The 15,835-nt window shown below is 33.7% G+C and overlaps 2 protein-coding genes across 2 annotated transcripts; both read left to right on the top strand.

Moving 5' to 3' along the window:
- The first annotated feature begins 2 nt into the window (after nucleotides 1-2).
- LOC134281163 (small ribosomal subunit protein uS12-like) lies at nucleotides 3-2,912 on the top strand. The gene is made up of 3 exons (XM_062763637.1): nucleotides 3-160; nucleotides 307-390; nucleotides 2,440-2,912. The coding sequence occupies exons 2-3, from the start codon at nucleotides 315-317 to the stop codon at nucleotides 2,835-2,837; spliced, it is 474 nt and encodes a 157-aa protein (XP_062619621.1). The 5' UTR covers nucleotides 3-160; nucleotides 307-314; the 3' UTR covers nucleotides 2,838-2,912.
- A 1,949-nt stretch (nucleotides 2,913-4,861) lies between these two features.
- LOC134281159 (RNA-binding protein 25-like) lies at nucleotides 4,862-15,833 on the top strand. The gene is made up of 18 exons (XM_062763631.1): nucleotides 4,862-4,973; nucleotides 5,308-5,415; nucleotides 6,521-6,610; nucleotides 7,800-7,892; nucleotides 8,032-8,089; nucleotides 8,260-8,351; nucleotides 8,540-8,780; nucleotides 9,240-9,304; nucleotides 9,725-9,805; nucleotides 12,387-12,628; nucleotides 12,741-12,846; nucleotides 13,073-13,162; nucleotides 13,271-13,344; nucleotides 13,459-13,609; nucleotides 13,813-14,119; nucleotides 14,262-14,530; nucleotides 14,909-15,055; nucleotides 15,235-15,833. The coding sequence occupies exons 2-18, from the start codon at nucleotides 5,314-5,316 to the stop codon at nucleotides 15,325-15,327; spliced, it is 2,301 nt and encodes a 766-aa protein (XP_062619615.1). The 5' UTR covers nucleotides 4,862-4,973; nucleotides 5,308-5,313; the 3' UTR covers nucleotides 15,328-15,833.
- Nucleotides 15,834-15,835: the final 2 nt, after the last annotated feature.

The following is a 15,835-nucleotide window of genomic DNA, read 5'->3' as shown; positions in this document are numbered from 1 at the left end:
AATATTAGAGTTTGAATCGGTGTAAAACTAGGCCAATTTACGATCGGAAAATAAAGACTTTTGAAAGGCGTGAAATCTAAGAAAGGACACTAGGCCAACTCTAAGGGACTAAACAGATGCAGATAACAAGAACTTTTGGCGCTGAGTGAATTTGAATTAGGTAAATTATTTTCTTTAGTAAAATTTAAGTGAAAATATGCCAAAACTAAGTTAATTACAATGAGATTAAACTTGCATATGTAGAAATTTCGAGAGGAAATTCGAACGATGAAATTTTGAACAATATTTTTTTCTTCCTGAAGTTAGGAATAACAATGTCAATTGCCAGTCTTTGCCAGAGATTTTCCAGGATGTCAACAACATGTTTGAAGAGGAATAATTTCCTTTTGAGTAAGCTTTTCAAAAATATACATAGGTTTTTCTATGAAAACATCATGCATTAACTAACAGTAAAGAAGCAATTGTACTCTCCTCATTTACTGTAAAACATTTATCAATGATGAGCATGATGAGAGCATATATCTAGATGTGAGGTAGGTTCAATTGCCATATAGCTCAGTAGTCATGGTAGTAAAGCACTTGTCAAGAAATCAAGAAGCTGATGATAAAATTCTATTCTGGCCAGACCTTCATCGTTAAACTTTCTTTCTTCTTTTAACACCATTTTCTGATAAAAGACTAGCTGCAGAACTGTAGCACAGTTAGCTCTCTGCTTAAGAAAAGAATTAGGACAGATAAAGCAGAGAGCTTCAGATCCATGGGTTGTAAAAAACCTTCAATTTATGTGCCACTTTTTTTGGTCATACACCATGTGCACTGACACTTCGAACAGGTTTAATTTATTGTATTTTCAGCTTTCCCATGCTTTAAGAATGACAATTTCACATGTATTTTACAACTAATCAACTATTCTGGATATTTACCATTCAATGGTCCCAATTTGCCTTTATGATTTTGGAACGTCGGTTTACAAATTAAAATTTCCATTCTTTTTCAAAGAACATATGCTTGCCCAAAAGTAAGTGTAAAATATATGGAAAATTATCAGATACCATTCCTAGAGCAGGGAAAAAGCATATAAAATATAAAATACAAGAAATAATACCCTAAGTGAGTGACCAAAAAACAGCAGCCTAAATTGAAGGTTTTTACAAAGCTTGGATCAGTAGCTTTCTGCTTTATCTGTCTGAATTTTCTCAAGTAGAGAGCTACAGTTCTGCAGTTAATGACAGACCTGCTAGGGAAGAGCCTGTGACGGTGTCTTTAGGGGTGAACAGTGTTGTCCATGAGAACTGAAATAGCAGGGGGCCTTTTAAAAGCAGAAGGAGGATTTGGGGTTTCTTCACTTACACAGGGTTGAAGGAATATAGCAGAATAATTGGGGGCTTATGTCATTAAAGGTGAGGAAATTCCTCAGCCATCACTTCTTAAGGACAACCCTGGGTGAAGATCAACATAAAGAAAAGAGGAATGTCCAGACATATAAGCATGATACTATTCATGTCTCGGACTGGATATTATGAATTATTATGCTTCCTGTCGGTTTGTCTCTATGTAACCCATACCTAACTATTGTCGCATAGTGTTCTAAGGATTTATATAGCATAAGCATACTATGCCGAAATAGTGCACAGCTGCATTTTCTGAAGAAAATCTGACTGTGCCCACGCCAGGGATCGAACTGACGACCCCAAGATTGTCAGTCTGACGTGCTACCGATTACGCCACAGACGCCATTATCTGTGCCTATGTATTTTGATACAGTGGACCCTCAGATATCCGGACGCCAGATATCCGGATGCTTTAGAATCCGGACGACTTTTCCTAGGAACAGAATTTTTTAATGTTATTTGTTCTTGTTTAACTGGTAATTCTGATATCCGGATGCTTCACATATCCGGAAAAAATAACTAAGACTAAAGTGTCCGGATAAATGAGGCTCCACTGTATATATATATTTAGTTTCAAATATTTCATACTAAAAGAAAAATAAACATCTTCTTAAATAGGTTCTTGCAACATTTTTACCTTCTTTTAACTACAGTTCTTTGAAACTATCTATACATTTTGCCTTATTGCATGAAACATGACATACATGTGGCACAATGTGACATCATAATAGGTGAATACTAAGATGTTTGTAAGAGGTGAAATGGAGAAAATATTGTCGTTTTTATGCAACAGTCAGCATAATAATAACAATAGTGTTATGTTTTGCATGCACTATGCCAATACAGTAGTCAGGGTTTGACACATAGTGCACTCGCCTCCGGCTCATGCACCATGTGTCAAACCCTGACTATTATTTAGGCACAGTGCATGCAAAACACAACTCTATTATATGAATATATTTTCCTCATATCAGAAAAATTTGGTTTCAGTAAAAAGTGCTGTAACAACTTTTCTTACATGCTATTTGCACATATTTTCTCCTTTCAGACCCCTCCCCACTGATGAGCCAAGGTGTGGAGCCCAGACCAGGAGGTTCCCTCATTTTACAGAGGTTTGAGACCCTCAATCAAATGCACAGGCGAGGCCCCCTTCCATTGAAGATGAAAAAACAAAACAAATATCTATGTGGCAATGCCTACCGCAGAGGTGTTGTATTAAAACTAGTGATTAAAAGACCAAAGAAGCCTAACTCTGCTCAGAGAAAGTGTGTACGGTTAAAGCTAAGTAATGGAAAGGAGGCTACAGCATATATTCCAGGGGAGGGACATAATTTACAGGAACACAGTATTGTTCTGGTGCGAGGGGGGAGACTTCAGGACGTCCCTGGTGTTAATTTACAGTGCGTACGAGGAAAATATGACTTGGCACATGTCAAAAAGAAATGAGTTTATATTTCTTATACATAATTAACTGAATTTGTGCTTAAAAATTTTTGGATGATATTAAAACTTTTAAATATTTGTATTTCTTTTAAGTGATTTTTATGTTTATTGAAATTTAGAACTGATGGTGGTATTTTAATATGGATAATAACTCGTATTATAGAGAGTTTTTCTTTTTTACAGTTCATTATAAATTTTTATCTTGGATGAATCATAAAAAAACCTTGAGAAATCATTTACATTTTATTTTAACATTTAACCAATGAAAAAATGTCATAGTACCTTTAAATATTGTTTCTTTAGATGTAGATCTATATTTAGGTCTATACTTAAAAAAAACATTTCCAATCAACAATGCTTCACTCAGAAATCCTAAAAAAAAAAAAGGAGAGAAATAGATGTTGGGCCCCTCAGTGAGATGTTGGACTGATCAGTGAGATATCAGTCTGAACTCCTCAGATGGCTCATGCCTCACACAGTGTATCACAGGCACTTGTTTCAGTAATAAAGTTTTTGACCCACAGAATAATAAATACCATGGGTTAAAAAAAATCACCAGGTACAAAATCAAGTGCCTGTGCTGTAATTCTTTATTCACTGGTTTTGCTAATGAAAGCTATTGCATTATATTATTTACTACATGTAATTGTTTGTGAAAAAATCCTTTAAAATCCTTTCAACAGTTTAGGTTTATCATTTAAATAAAAATTGATGAGTTTAAAAAATGCTTATAATAATATGCCAAAAAAAGTTTATCCTGTAACTATTAAACTAAGTAATGGTATGATTGAGTGAAAAGGAATATTGGGTATTTCATATGGCATTAGAGACCTATGGGCAACAGTGCTCACCTGAGTAAAATGGAAGAGGAAAAATAAATGTACAATGAGCAGAAACACAGAAGACTGTGATTGAATGAATATATGCTTGGCAAACACAATTAAGTAACAATAGACCAGGTGGGTCACCCTCACCCCTTGCTGTTCTTCGCAGTATAAAATAAGACCTCATCTCACCCCCTCTTTTATCTTGCATGAAAAATGTGACCTAACCCATATTATTTAGTCTGAAGAGTATAATTAAGACATACATCACCAACTTTAATTTCATACAACTGAGGATGTTCAGTATTCTACGAACTTGATCATGCATGCATGCTGTTCTGGAGAATTAGACTAATTTTGCAAAAGATTTAAATTAATTGAAATTGTCCTGTGTAATATTAAATACAATTAGATCATGTAAAATTTTGGAACCGTCATTTGAAATCCTGCAGATCCATGATATGAAGGATTGAAAACTTTAAGTATTTTACCCAATAATTTTATTAACTGCATGTGGTCTTGCAATACATGTTTGTTGAATAACCTTCGTTTTTCATAAAAATTAAACTAACGACAGAGACATATGGTTTTATATGTCATTACATGTATTAAAATTTTGAATGAATTCCTATTTATTAACTGCATGTGGTCTTGCAATGCATGTTTGTTGAATAACCTTCGTTTTTCATAAAAATTAAACTAACGATAACGTTACATATATTATAATTTTAATGAATTCCTAGTCCAGTCCCAAAGACTCTACAAAAATTATTTTCAGTGTTTCTATATAGATGTATCATGGTCATTGTTCAACCAATTTAAAATTTTTATATTTGCTATTTTGAATTAGAAATCATTATTTTTCTAGCCGTATATAAATTTTTGGAGAGCCTCCTTTATTTAAAAAAAATTATTTGGTAAAGATTTTCCACCAAATATTTCTGCTATATTTTCTTTAAACTTGGTAAAAAAGAGGGTTATTTCCTATATCTAAGTGAATTAAATGTAAATTTAAATACACATTTTCGAAATAAACTTTATATTATAATTTTAATGATATATCCTAGTTAGTCAAAATATAACAAAAATTATTTCAATGTTTCTATATAGATGTATCATGGTCATGTTGATTACAGAGAATTAGGTTTTACAAAAAAACCATGTCAAATCTATACTGAACATTTCCGGATTATGGATGATGATGGAACTAACTTTACACCGCCCACGCACCTCGTGTTGATATATCCGCCATCTTGAAAAAAAAAGTTTGTCAACGTCCATTGAAAACAAGAACGAGTTTGTCCTTTCTAACAGAGTAAGTGGTTTAAAACGAATACTAATTGATTAGATAAGCTATTTTTAATTGAATAGTGGAAAGTGAGAATTGAAAAAGATACGAATGAGGGTGTGATATTGAAAATTTACAATGTTACTTTCATACTGGCAAAGGCGTCCTTTTTGCTTCCGTTTTCATAATTCATTGTATTGATCATGACATGCAGTGAGTGACATGATAATTAAACTGGAATCGAAGTATTCCACATATTCATTTATTCAATAAGGTTTTATACTCTTTGTACATTTAAAATTAAAAGATTTACCACAGATTTGATTAAAGTACATGTATAAACATATTTTTTGTTTCCTAGGTGATTATGTCTTTCCCTCCACGACCCCCAATAGGCATGCCTCCCATGGGATATACCTATGCTCCAGTGGGTATGATGCCCATGGGACTCGGAATGATGCCTCAGCCGGTTTGTATAAATTATAAATACACTATTCACCAAACAGGGTTTTTTAAGGTCTGTAGGGGCCAAAATAGGGCCCCATTCCCAAAGTTGAAAATTAGGCATTTTCCCCCAAATTTCTTCAAAATTCCCAAACAATGAACAAATGTTAAAGCAGTGTAGCCTTATTATTCATTAATCTCCTTGAGCAGCGATTTTTTTCCATCCATTGGGAAAGGGTCCGGTACCGTTCAATTGGGAAAAATAAAATCGAAGAAAAACAAAGGAGAATTTCGTCTTATTTATGCAAATGCAATGTATTTTGTGTTTATTCCAACTTAATTACCTATTATTGCTTGTTTTAAAGAATAAACAACAAGTACTTATTGTTTTTTATATTAACGTCCCTTGTTTTCACATTGTCATGCTTTCAATTTGTCAAAATGTATGACGCTACGCTGTCTTCAATTTGTCAAAATGTATGACACTACGCTGTCTAAACCACTGGTCCCGCCAAATTACGACTTTCTCTACTTTCGATTTAAGCGGAAGTGAAACAGTGAGTCAACTTGTACAATGTTTCATTTAACAAGATATACTATGTCGTCAGAATCTTTTGCTTCACAGTTGAATTGGGAATTTTTAGTCACAGAATTGGGAAAAATTAACATTTTTTGGCATTGGGAACGGTGCTGTTTATCGGTACCAGTTATATTATAAGGAAAAAAACGCTGTTCAGATGTCCACAGATTACAATGTTAGTCCTTTTTTTAAACTTAAAGACAAAAAGAGTCCAATAATAACCTGCTTTATGCTCTGCTTTCATTCTTTTTTTTCCGGGGGGGTATATTATATATTGTTGTTCTCAATTCCAAACAAATGTCACTATTTTTACCCAATTGGAAAGGCCCAGGCCCTTGAATTCCAGACCTTAAAACCCTAGCCAAAAGGCCCCAGCTTTACACAAATTCCCGTATTGACCCAGCATTCAAAGGCATTAAATGTTTGATTTAAAATTTTACAATACAAATCCGAAGCAAAAAAATTTGTATTCAATATTTTAGATTCTTGGTGAGGGCCTTAATTTGAAATGTTTTTGTCAAGTTTGAGTATTTTAAATTTTATATTGTAGGTGATGAGGCCAATAGTGACAACTCAAAGTGCAGTTGCCCAGCCAGCAAAAGCATTTAATAGAAAACTGGTCCCTCAGGAAATTCCAAAGGTAATCATAGAAACAATACACATGCATATTATTCAACATGTTCAAATAATGCTTTTTGGAAAAAAAATTTTGAACATAAAACTATTGTAAGTGAATTTTTTATAAACTTCAAATAGTGGAGTGGACTTCTATGTTTTAGTGGCTTGGCACATATAAAGATGCTCTAGTTTATCATTTCAATTAATGAATGGATACAAGAGATTTTCTTTATCAATTCAATAACCAGTTTTTCAACTTTTCACATTCAATTTTCCATTCTACATCTTCAAGCAGTGATTGGGAAGGCCAAAATGGTCAATGGGACTATGGCGCAACTGTCAACATTTTTGATGGGCCATTTCGAAAATGAATGGGCCATCAATATAATCTGAAGGGCCATTTCAAGAAATAACAAAGTGACAAACAAATATGAAATACGAGAGAAAACACATTTTTAATTAACTGAATCCGATTTTAACACATAAAATGCAGCAAATTTAAAGGAACTTGCTTAGAATATAACTGACCCATATTTTGTGTTAAACTTACGACAGTTTTGGAAAGGGAACAGCCCTACCATACAAATGAATGAAGTATCGCTTCGTTTAACCGGAAGTACTTTTTGACAGGTTTCAACCAATGAGATTTGTTGTTTTAAACTGACTGCATTTAAAACGAAAGTAAAATAAGAAAGAAAGTCGTACGCAAAATATTTCCAAATAACATCGCTAGAAATTGAATGCGCACGTTGGCACCATGATTGATTGATTTAATGCGCCATTTTTCATTTCAATGCGACTATGGCGCAAGCCCTTCCCAATCACTGCTTCAAGCTATGATTCAGCTAATGTTTATTTTTTTTAATTGAAAGAAAGAGTTTTGTTTGCAAATGGTGGATGCTAATTACAAAATTTCTAAAATCTTGATTTAAAAACCCAACAGCTATCATGTGGAGGCATATTAGCATGAAATACCACAAACCTGGCATATGAACCAAAAAACATAGTAATCTCTGAAACAGATTCTACATGTTCAAATGTTGAACAAAATGGAGAAAAAAAATACAAGACGGTTATTAAAGAATTTAAACTATCGTCATTGCACTGAATTAAAAATAATCAAACTTAGGCCAAATTACTGGAAATTGAAGAGTGAGGTTCCTGAATCATTGCAGTTTTATTAGTAATTTTACAATGAATTGTGATTTTAGGATGAGAAAGAAGAAAAGCCTCCCGTTACAACTGTATTTGTTGGTAACATCAGTGATCGAGCACCTGATGCTATGATTCGACAGATGCTACAGGTAATTTTTTCACTTTATGAAAACATTATGCTTGGAGAAAAGGAATAATTCGTTTCTGCTTAAAGTTTGATTTTATATTAATAGTTGATATAGCACTGGTAGAGGTTGATTTCATTAAATTAATTTTTTTTTATTATAGAGATGTGGAAATGTACTCAGTTGGAAACGTGTACAAGGTGCTTCAGGAAAATTACAAGGTTTGTGTGCATTATTATAGCTCGATCAAATAGTTGTACTTAACTCATATCAAGACATGGAGTTGTAAAATCTAATATTTATCAGACTTGAAAAAAAACTATTTGAATTTTAATGCATATTCATGAGTATTACATCTGTGTGATCAATGGATGTTTTCCTTCTATTCCAGCATTTGGGTTTTGTGAATATGAAGACCCAGAAGCCACACTACGTTGTATGAGACTTTTAAATGAATGGGAAATAGCAGACAAGAAATTAGTTGTAAGTACACTCATAAACATGATATGCAGTGATAAAGCAAGTTTTCATAAAGGCAAGAAACCATAGAAGAAAAAAAGAAATATGATGAAAGTGTTTAGCAATATAAGAAACAATAAATTGTTGAGTTTCCACTTGAGCTAGAGAATACATATACATGTATAAACTTTTACATGTATGTGCTTTTGTAGGTGAAAGTAGATGCTAAAACAAAGACACTCTTAGATGAATACATAACTAAAAAGAAATCCAGAACAAGTGAAGCTGAGGGTGAGGACAAAGAAAAGAAAGAAAATGGAGAAAAAGAAGGTGATTCTAAAGTAGAGGAAGACTTGGATGAATTTACCAAGAGAGAGGATCGGGTGGCAAAGGCTGGTCTGGATGCCATTATGAGAGAGTATGCTGGAGATCTCACAAAGAAGGTGTTTCCAGGTAAACTTCATTAGGCCACACCAACTTTATTTTTTTACGTGTACTTGTTGTCAGACCCACCCACTCTTTAAATAATATTTAATTCAAAATTCCTGCACCAGGGAATTTCTGTGCGAATTTATGCTCTATATCCACTCTATTTTTCACATTTTAAATCTGCTTACTCTACAAACATAAAAAAAAACTAGGGAAAATATAATTGTCCACTCAAATTCTTTCATGTTCTGCCTAAAAGTTTTGTCTACAAAAAAGTAATATTATTACATGTATTGAATTGCTCACCTGCTCATACTTTTTTAATCCGATTTCTGACAAACAAGAAATAATATAGGTGTGGCCTTAGCCGAAGTTTTAAATATCCAAACATATACACTGTATTTCTTTTGATATTATGACTGAATTACTGACAGGAAGGTTCCTACTGATGTTTGGATGTACATGGATTTCTTTGGTTTGTAGATGTGGAAAAGGAGGCGAAGCCAGTCAAAAAGAAAGTGGAAGAAGAAAAGATTATAAAAGACACAGTAAGTAGTTTAAAGATCTTAGAAGTCATAGTAAGCATTTATATAAAGCAATGGAACAGAGATGTTGATCAAAGCTGATTTAAGATAAGTGAAAGTCCGATTTACTTGTATGATTTTTCTTTCTTGTATGAAAGTGAAAACAGCCTAATGATGATTGAAATATAGACTCTGAAATTTTTGGACAGTAAAATAATAAAGAAGAGTTCTTGTCTCTCCTAAATATTTTAGCATTGTTTCAAGTTCTTTTGAAGAGGAAAGGGGAGAGGGGCAAGGTCAAATTTTGGGGGGTTACTTTAACATAAAAGTGTATTGAGAAATTCCTAAGGGGGAGACCCCTTCAATCACCACCACTAAATCCGCACCTGAGCGTAAATTCAGTAGTGGTAATATTAATAATCAAATTGAATTCTTTATTTGTAGGGAATCGATGACATAGATATTGAAGATGACAAAAGGGAGATAATTCATAGAGAAATCAAGAGCTTCAGAGACCTTCATAAAGTAAGTATTTCTCCCATAGAGTAGAATATGCTGTTAAATGCCTTTTGACCTTTTGTTAAGGGTTTCTTTAAAGGTTGCTTAACTTTCTTGACAATAGAATAATCCAGTAACTGGCCTCAAAGTTGTCAGTTAAGTTGTGGCTTTTTGAACACCAGATGCAGTTACCACGCTCATTATTTAAATACACATTTTGTTAAGTCAAACATTAAATTTTCTTTAAAATGATTTTTTTCTTAATAGTGAATAGGATTTGTCTTTTTTTAAAAAACTTATTTTAAAAATTAAGGCTCTATTATCCAAAAAAAAAAAAAAACTGAAAATTTTTATTTTCACCATTTTATGAAGAGAATTACATTTTATTCACAAAGGAAATAAAATATAAGCTTGGCATTCATTCAATTTAAATTAATTTTGTCATTCTATTGTAGTATAGGCTGAAATTTTTACAGGGAAAAAAATACATTTGTACCATTTAAATACATTTTACATATGGGTTAATTCAGATTTGCTTTTGATATTTTTTTGAAAATATAAATTAAACCTTCTGTAAATTTTTAACTGACATTTTTCTGTCATCTTTAAATAACATCGGTTATATTTCATTACCCCCCACTTAATAGATGAGCCCTGATGCTCGTGCCAAGCATCTGTTACGGTCCTGATCAACCTGTATAATTTTATATGAAAGACTCTCTGGTAAGTGTTTACCAAATATTTTTATAAATATGTTACTTTTCCATCAAATAGAAGAAAGAAGAGGCCTTTCGGTAAGACAATAGTAGGAAATTAAATATTGCAAAAACTTTGCATTTCTGATTGAGACTTGACAAAAAACTATCACAAGGAATTCTTAAAGATTTAATGCCTTTTAAAAAGCAGAAACCATACAAAATTTGAAGATATTTATGTCAGTGTTAGAAAGATGCAGGGGAACACACATAAATGAATACTGTATGAATGGCATTTAGGTTAATCAAGAAAATAGATGAAGAACTTGAAATAACAGTGCTAGAATGAGATGGAGACTTTGCAGTCCTTTTTCCCTTAAGTTTATGGGCTCTTAAGAAAAAATTAGAAATGGGGCTAAAAAGGGGATGGGAAGTTGCTTTGTAAAGTGTAAGTCTATATTGCTCAAAGCCCTTAATAGCGAGTAGTTTCTCGTATGCAGTAAGAAGGTGGGTTATAAATAGGAACTAGTGGGATATATTTTGAAAAACTACTGGAAATGAAGTACATCTACAGATATTTCCTCAAGTAAGTGACCCTAATTTACTTTCTTTCAGCTCTTTCCATAATAACCGTGACACAGACCGAAGGTTAGTGAGATAGATTTAATGTATGTGTACTTTTGTTATTGCTTGTGAATTAATTATTTTGTCTCAAAGGACTACAGACTTAAATCCCCTAATTCTGCTCAGCAGGTCTAGAGCAGATTACTTGTGAGCTTTCTTGTAGGTTTTTCACCCCAACAGGAGAAAGCTTTTTTACAGTGACATGTATATGATGAAATACGACATGTAAGTTACACAAAAGAAAAAAAAAAACTGTAACATCTGCTCTCAGAGTGTTTTTATGAGGACAGATTTATAAGAGGGGCTTAATATTCATTCCCATCCCTTATTGTCTTTCCAGTTCAAAGTTAAGCATGCTAGATATGCATGCCAATTTTTACTTGAAGTGAAATTTACTCTGTTTTATATACACAGTATGTGATTTATGGGTAGTATTTGATAATCTGAAATGTTTTAAAGGTTTGCTTTTTCACATCACTCTCAGCTGATTTTGTGTTCTGAACTTACAAGCATAAAGTATTGTAACTCATTAAGAAATACGAAGGGTTATCATTTAATTCAGTTTGAACTCCATGTCAGGGTGAAAAATTGATATTCAGAATTTCACCCAGTATGAATAAGATTTTTTGTATGATGCAAAAGCAAAATTACTAAGGGTGATTTTATTGGACTTGTTAAAAAAGAATATATATCCATGGGTGAAATTGTAAATGGATGACTAGGGTTTAATGCAATAAAACCTTTTTGTTGCCAGCAGCGTTATCTTAAGGATTGATTAATAACATGCCAGAATTGCTCTCACAAGGATTAGGATAAACAGTAGTCCAATATGGCTGAGGAGGATCTCCAATCAGAGAAGTAGTGATGTGAAAACGTAGCTTGACTTTGTTCATAGTGATTTGGAGGACATTTGTTGTGAATTGGTTGTCTGTTAAAAATTAACTTCAGCAATCATTTTGCAACATTGTGCATGAGCATATTTTTGAAAGAAAACCTGACAAGACACTTTTTATCTAGTCTGTGTGCTTTTTAAGGTAATTAGCAAGAGAAATACCTTTTATTTTCTTCGGTCACATTACATTTTTATGATGTATGAAAATTATTTGTTGGTGTTCGAAGTTGAAAAAAATATTGCATAAAAAATAGTTTTATTGAACACCACTGTTTCATCAGTAGAAACAAACATTTTTAGAGAAATACTTGTCTGGAAGAGGGTTTTACCATTTACAAGTTAGTTATCCTTTTGTGTTCTGATACATTTTATTAACTTTTATGCTGTTCTTTTGAAGGGAGAGGACGAGGCAGAAAAAGATGCTGAGAAAGACAAAGAAAGAGAAGAAAGAATCCGACTCGCAGAGGAACGACGAAGACGCGAGAGGGAACGAATGAAGGAGAGAGAGAGGGAGCGGGAAAGAGAACTGGAAAAGGAACGTTATGAAAGAGAAAGGGAACGAGAACGCATCAGAAGTAGGACAAGGTCAAGGTCACGATCTCCTAAGAGGTGGAGGGAGAGGTCAAGGTCAAGAGAAAAGTAAGTGTAGGAATAAAAATAGTTATAGTCAATTAAAAAATCCTGATATGAATGAAAGTATTGGAATGTGATTACTTGGTAATTAGATTCTAATAAAAAAAAAATTTCGTAGGGAAAGGAGGAAAGAACGTGACAGAGATGCGGAGGACGAAGAGGAAGCATATGAAAGGAGGAAATTGGAGAAGAAATTACGTGAAAAAGAAGCAGCATATCAAGAGGTAGGTGCCAAGTTTAATACCCATCAGAAGATTTATTAGTTGGCAGTATAAATTTGTTGATTATGAGATTAAAGTTCAAAGTGAAATCATAACTTTCAGCACTGACTGTCGGTTTCACACTTTTGTATTTGTATTTCAAGGAATTATATATCAAAGTTCTGTTCATTTTATTCAACTATAAAAGCATTTCTTGTTCCCATGCTATTAATTTTTTTGTCGTTAACAGAGACTGAAGAATTGGGAAGCCAGAGAAAGAAAGAAAGCAAGGGAGTATGAGAAAGAAAGAGAAAGAGAAGAGGAAAGAAAAGCAGAAGAGGTTAGTCAGGCATATGTCGAAAGAGTTTTCTCTACACTGTTCATGTTATTACTATTGCTTATCGTAATGAGTGTTTAAGCTTGATTTTCACTATGTGCCTTATTTCAGGCCAGAGAGGCACGGAGGTTGAAGGAATTCCTTGAAGATTATGATGATGAAAGGGATGATGTGAAATATTACAAGTAAGATTTACCATATTGTTGGTAAAGTACATAGTACATAGTAGCAGTATTTATTGAAAACTCTGATGACATACACCTATCAATAAGTGATAATAATTATTTGTGAATCTTTAGAGGCAGCTGTCTAAACAGAAGACTGAAAGAAAGAGAGAAGGAGAGAGAGGCAGATGCACGAGACAGACAGAGAGAGAAGGAGGAACTGGAGGAGATCAAACGAAAGTTACTGGACGAGGGGCACCCTGACCCAGAGGCCGAGTTAATGAAGGTTAGTGGCTCTTATGTATTACAACATTCAAAAGATACAGATAGAGGCCTTTAAGTTAGAAGCATTCAGATATTTTATTCTGAGCTAGCTTTAAATTGTGAGAAAAAATGTCATGGTGAAACATCTATCTTGCGGTGTTAAAATGAGGGTGCATGTTTAAAGTTTTCTTGGGGAAAATAGAGAATTTATGGACATCATTTCAGATTGAATTGGAGAGGGAAGAGCATCTGAAACCTCGTCTGAATATATCAGAAGAAAAGTCCCCGGTCATCCAGAAGGAACCAATCCCTGTAGACTCCTCAGATGAGGCAGAGGAGGAGGAAGAAGAGAAACCACAGTTACCCCCCAACATGAAGTCCACACTGAGACCCATTGATGTGTCCAACAGTGTCACGCCTATGTCAGAGGACAATGACAGCAACTTCCCACCCCCTGACGAGGACTCCCAACCTGTGTATGGCCCATCCAAGGAGGAGAATGCCAAGTTAGGATTTGGGGGACTGAAACTAGGTAGGGATTCAATTCTCTGTGATATCTAGTAAAAGCATGACTTTAAAGGAGAAATTAGGGACTAATGTAGGACGGTACTTTAAAGAAATGAACTGTTTTAGCTATTTTACACAGCATTCACATGTATATTGATAAATTGCAGGTAGTAGTAGTAGTCCAACTGAAAGTACCTCCAACAAGAGAAAGAAATTGACGGTAGGTGATGTGTTCAACCAAGATGATGAAGACAGTTCATCAGGTGCCAAAAAACGTAAACTGGTACCCCTGGATTACGATGACGATAAGGAGGGGAAGAAGGGAGGAGCCACTGCAGAGGAGAAACGCGTGAAAATCAAACAGCTGATAGAGAGCATTCCCACAGCCAAGGATGAACTGTTTGCTTATCCTCTGGACTGGAATATCGTGGATCAGGTAGGAGGATGTTTCCATGTCATGATTATTGTATAGCTGTTATATTTCGAACACTGATATCTTGAAGACCGTTAATATGTCAAAGTGAATATTGGGAGTCCCACTACTATTACTTTGTGTTATTTAATCATAATATCTTGGTTTTTCCCTTGGTCTCGATGAGGTTGAAAAAATGAAATGAAATTTGACTATATTTTAACATGATTAAAATCTTGAAAATCTGCTAATACAGGGTTCAATTAAATTACACAACAAAAGGAGGTATTAGAATTATCATGTATACATTTCTCTCTTCATGTAGATAAAATCTAGAATAATTATATAAATATATACAGATACTGATCAAAAGATAACTTTTATGCAATAATGATTTTTCAGGTCCTTATGGATAAAAGGATTAAACCTTGGGTTAACAAAAAGATCATTGAGTACATTGGTGAGGAAGAACCAACACTGACAGAATTTATATGTCAGAAAGTCATGGCTAGAAGTGGTCCTCAAGCAATACTCAACGATGTAGCAATGGTAGGTGTCCCCAAGTCGTAATGAATTTTTTTTTTTTTTATCTATAATTCGACAAATTTTTTTCTCACACAGACCAGTGTTTCTTAAATTGTTACGTTTGTTCATTGATAGAGTTTGCTTTATTTAGGTTTGTTTATATATCATGTTTATTTATTTGTATCATGTTTGTTTCTTTGTAGGTGTTGGATGAGGAAGCGGAGGTGTTCGTGGTGAAAATGTGGAGATTACTGGTGTACGAAACAGAAGCCAAAAAACTAGGACTAGTCAAATGATGCTTGTGTGATTAGACTGTGTGTGTGTAGAGTTATGTGCCAAAGCGGGAAAGTGTGTATGAAATGATGTGATTGATTCCAGCACAACTGTCACAGTGCTGTATGAATAGATCCCAGTCCCCCAATTCTATTCGGCTTCCATTCCATCAAGACAATCCAGGTTCTACATCGCGGTTGTGGTTCATGTACTGAATTTACTGACAGACATACCATCAAGAATCATGCAAGATGAAATCAGGGTGTAATTCAGTAAATGTATGTGATGTTCATACATTAGGTTCAAATGTGTGATAAAATGATTACAAATGTTTCCTTGTTAACGAGAAGATGAAATGAGTGAAATTTTGACTGATTATGAAAGTAATGAACAAGTGCTTCAAGGAAAATCATTTTAATTTTGCATTGTAAATACTCATAAAACATTGGTCAAGAACAACAGAAATGAATGCTATCGAACATGAAAATCATATGACATACAAAATTACAATTAAAATTATTATAAGTATTG

The sequence above is a fragment of the Saccostrea cucullata genome, unplaced genomic scaffold (assembly GCF_032062105.1).
Source record: "Saccostrea cucullata isolate Sc308-1 unplaced genomic scaffold, CSIRO_AGI_Scuc_v1 ctg2312, whole genome shotgun sequence".
In the NCBI taxonomy this organism is placed as follows: domain Eukaryota; kingdom Metazoa; phylum Mollusca; class Bivalvia; order Ostreida; family Ostreidae; genus Saccostrea; species Saccostrea cuccullata.
The sequence above is the reverse complement of the archived record's forward strand: the minus strand, read 5'-3'. Positions and strand labels throughout refer to the sequence as shown.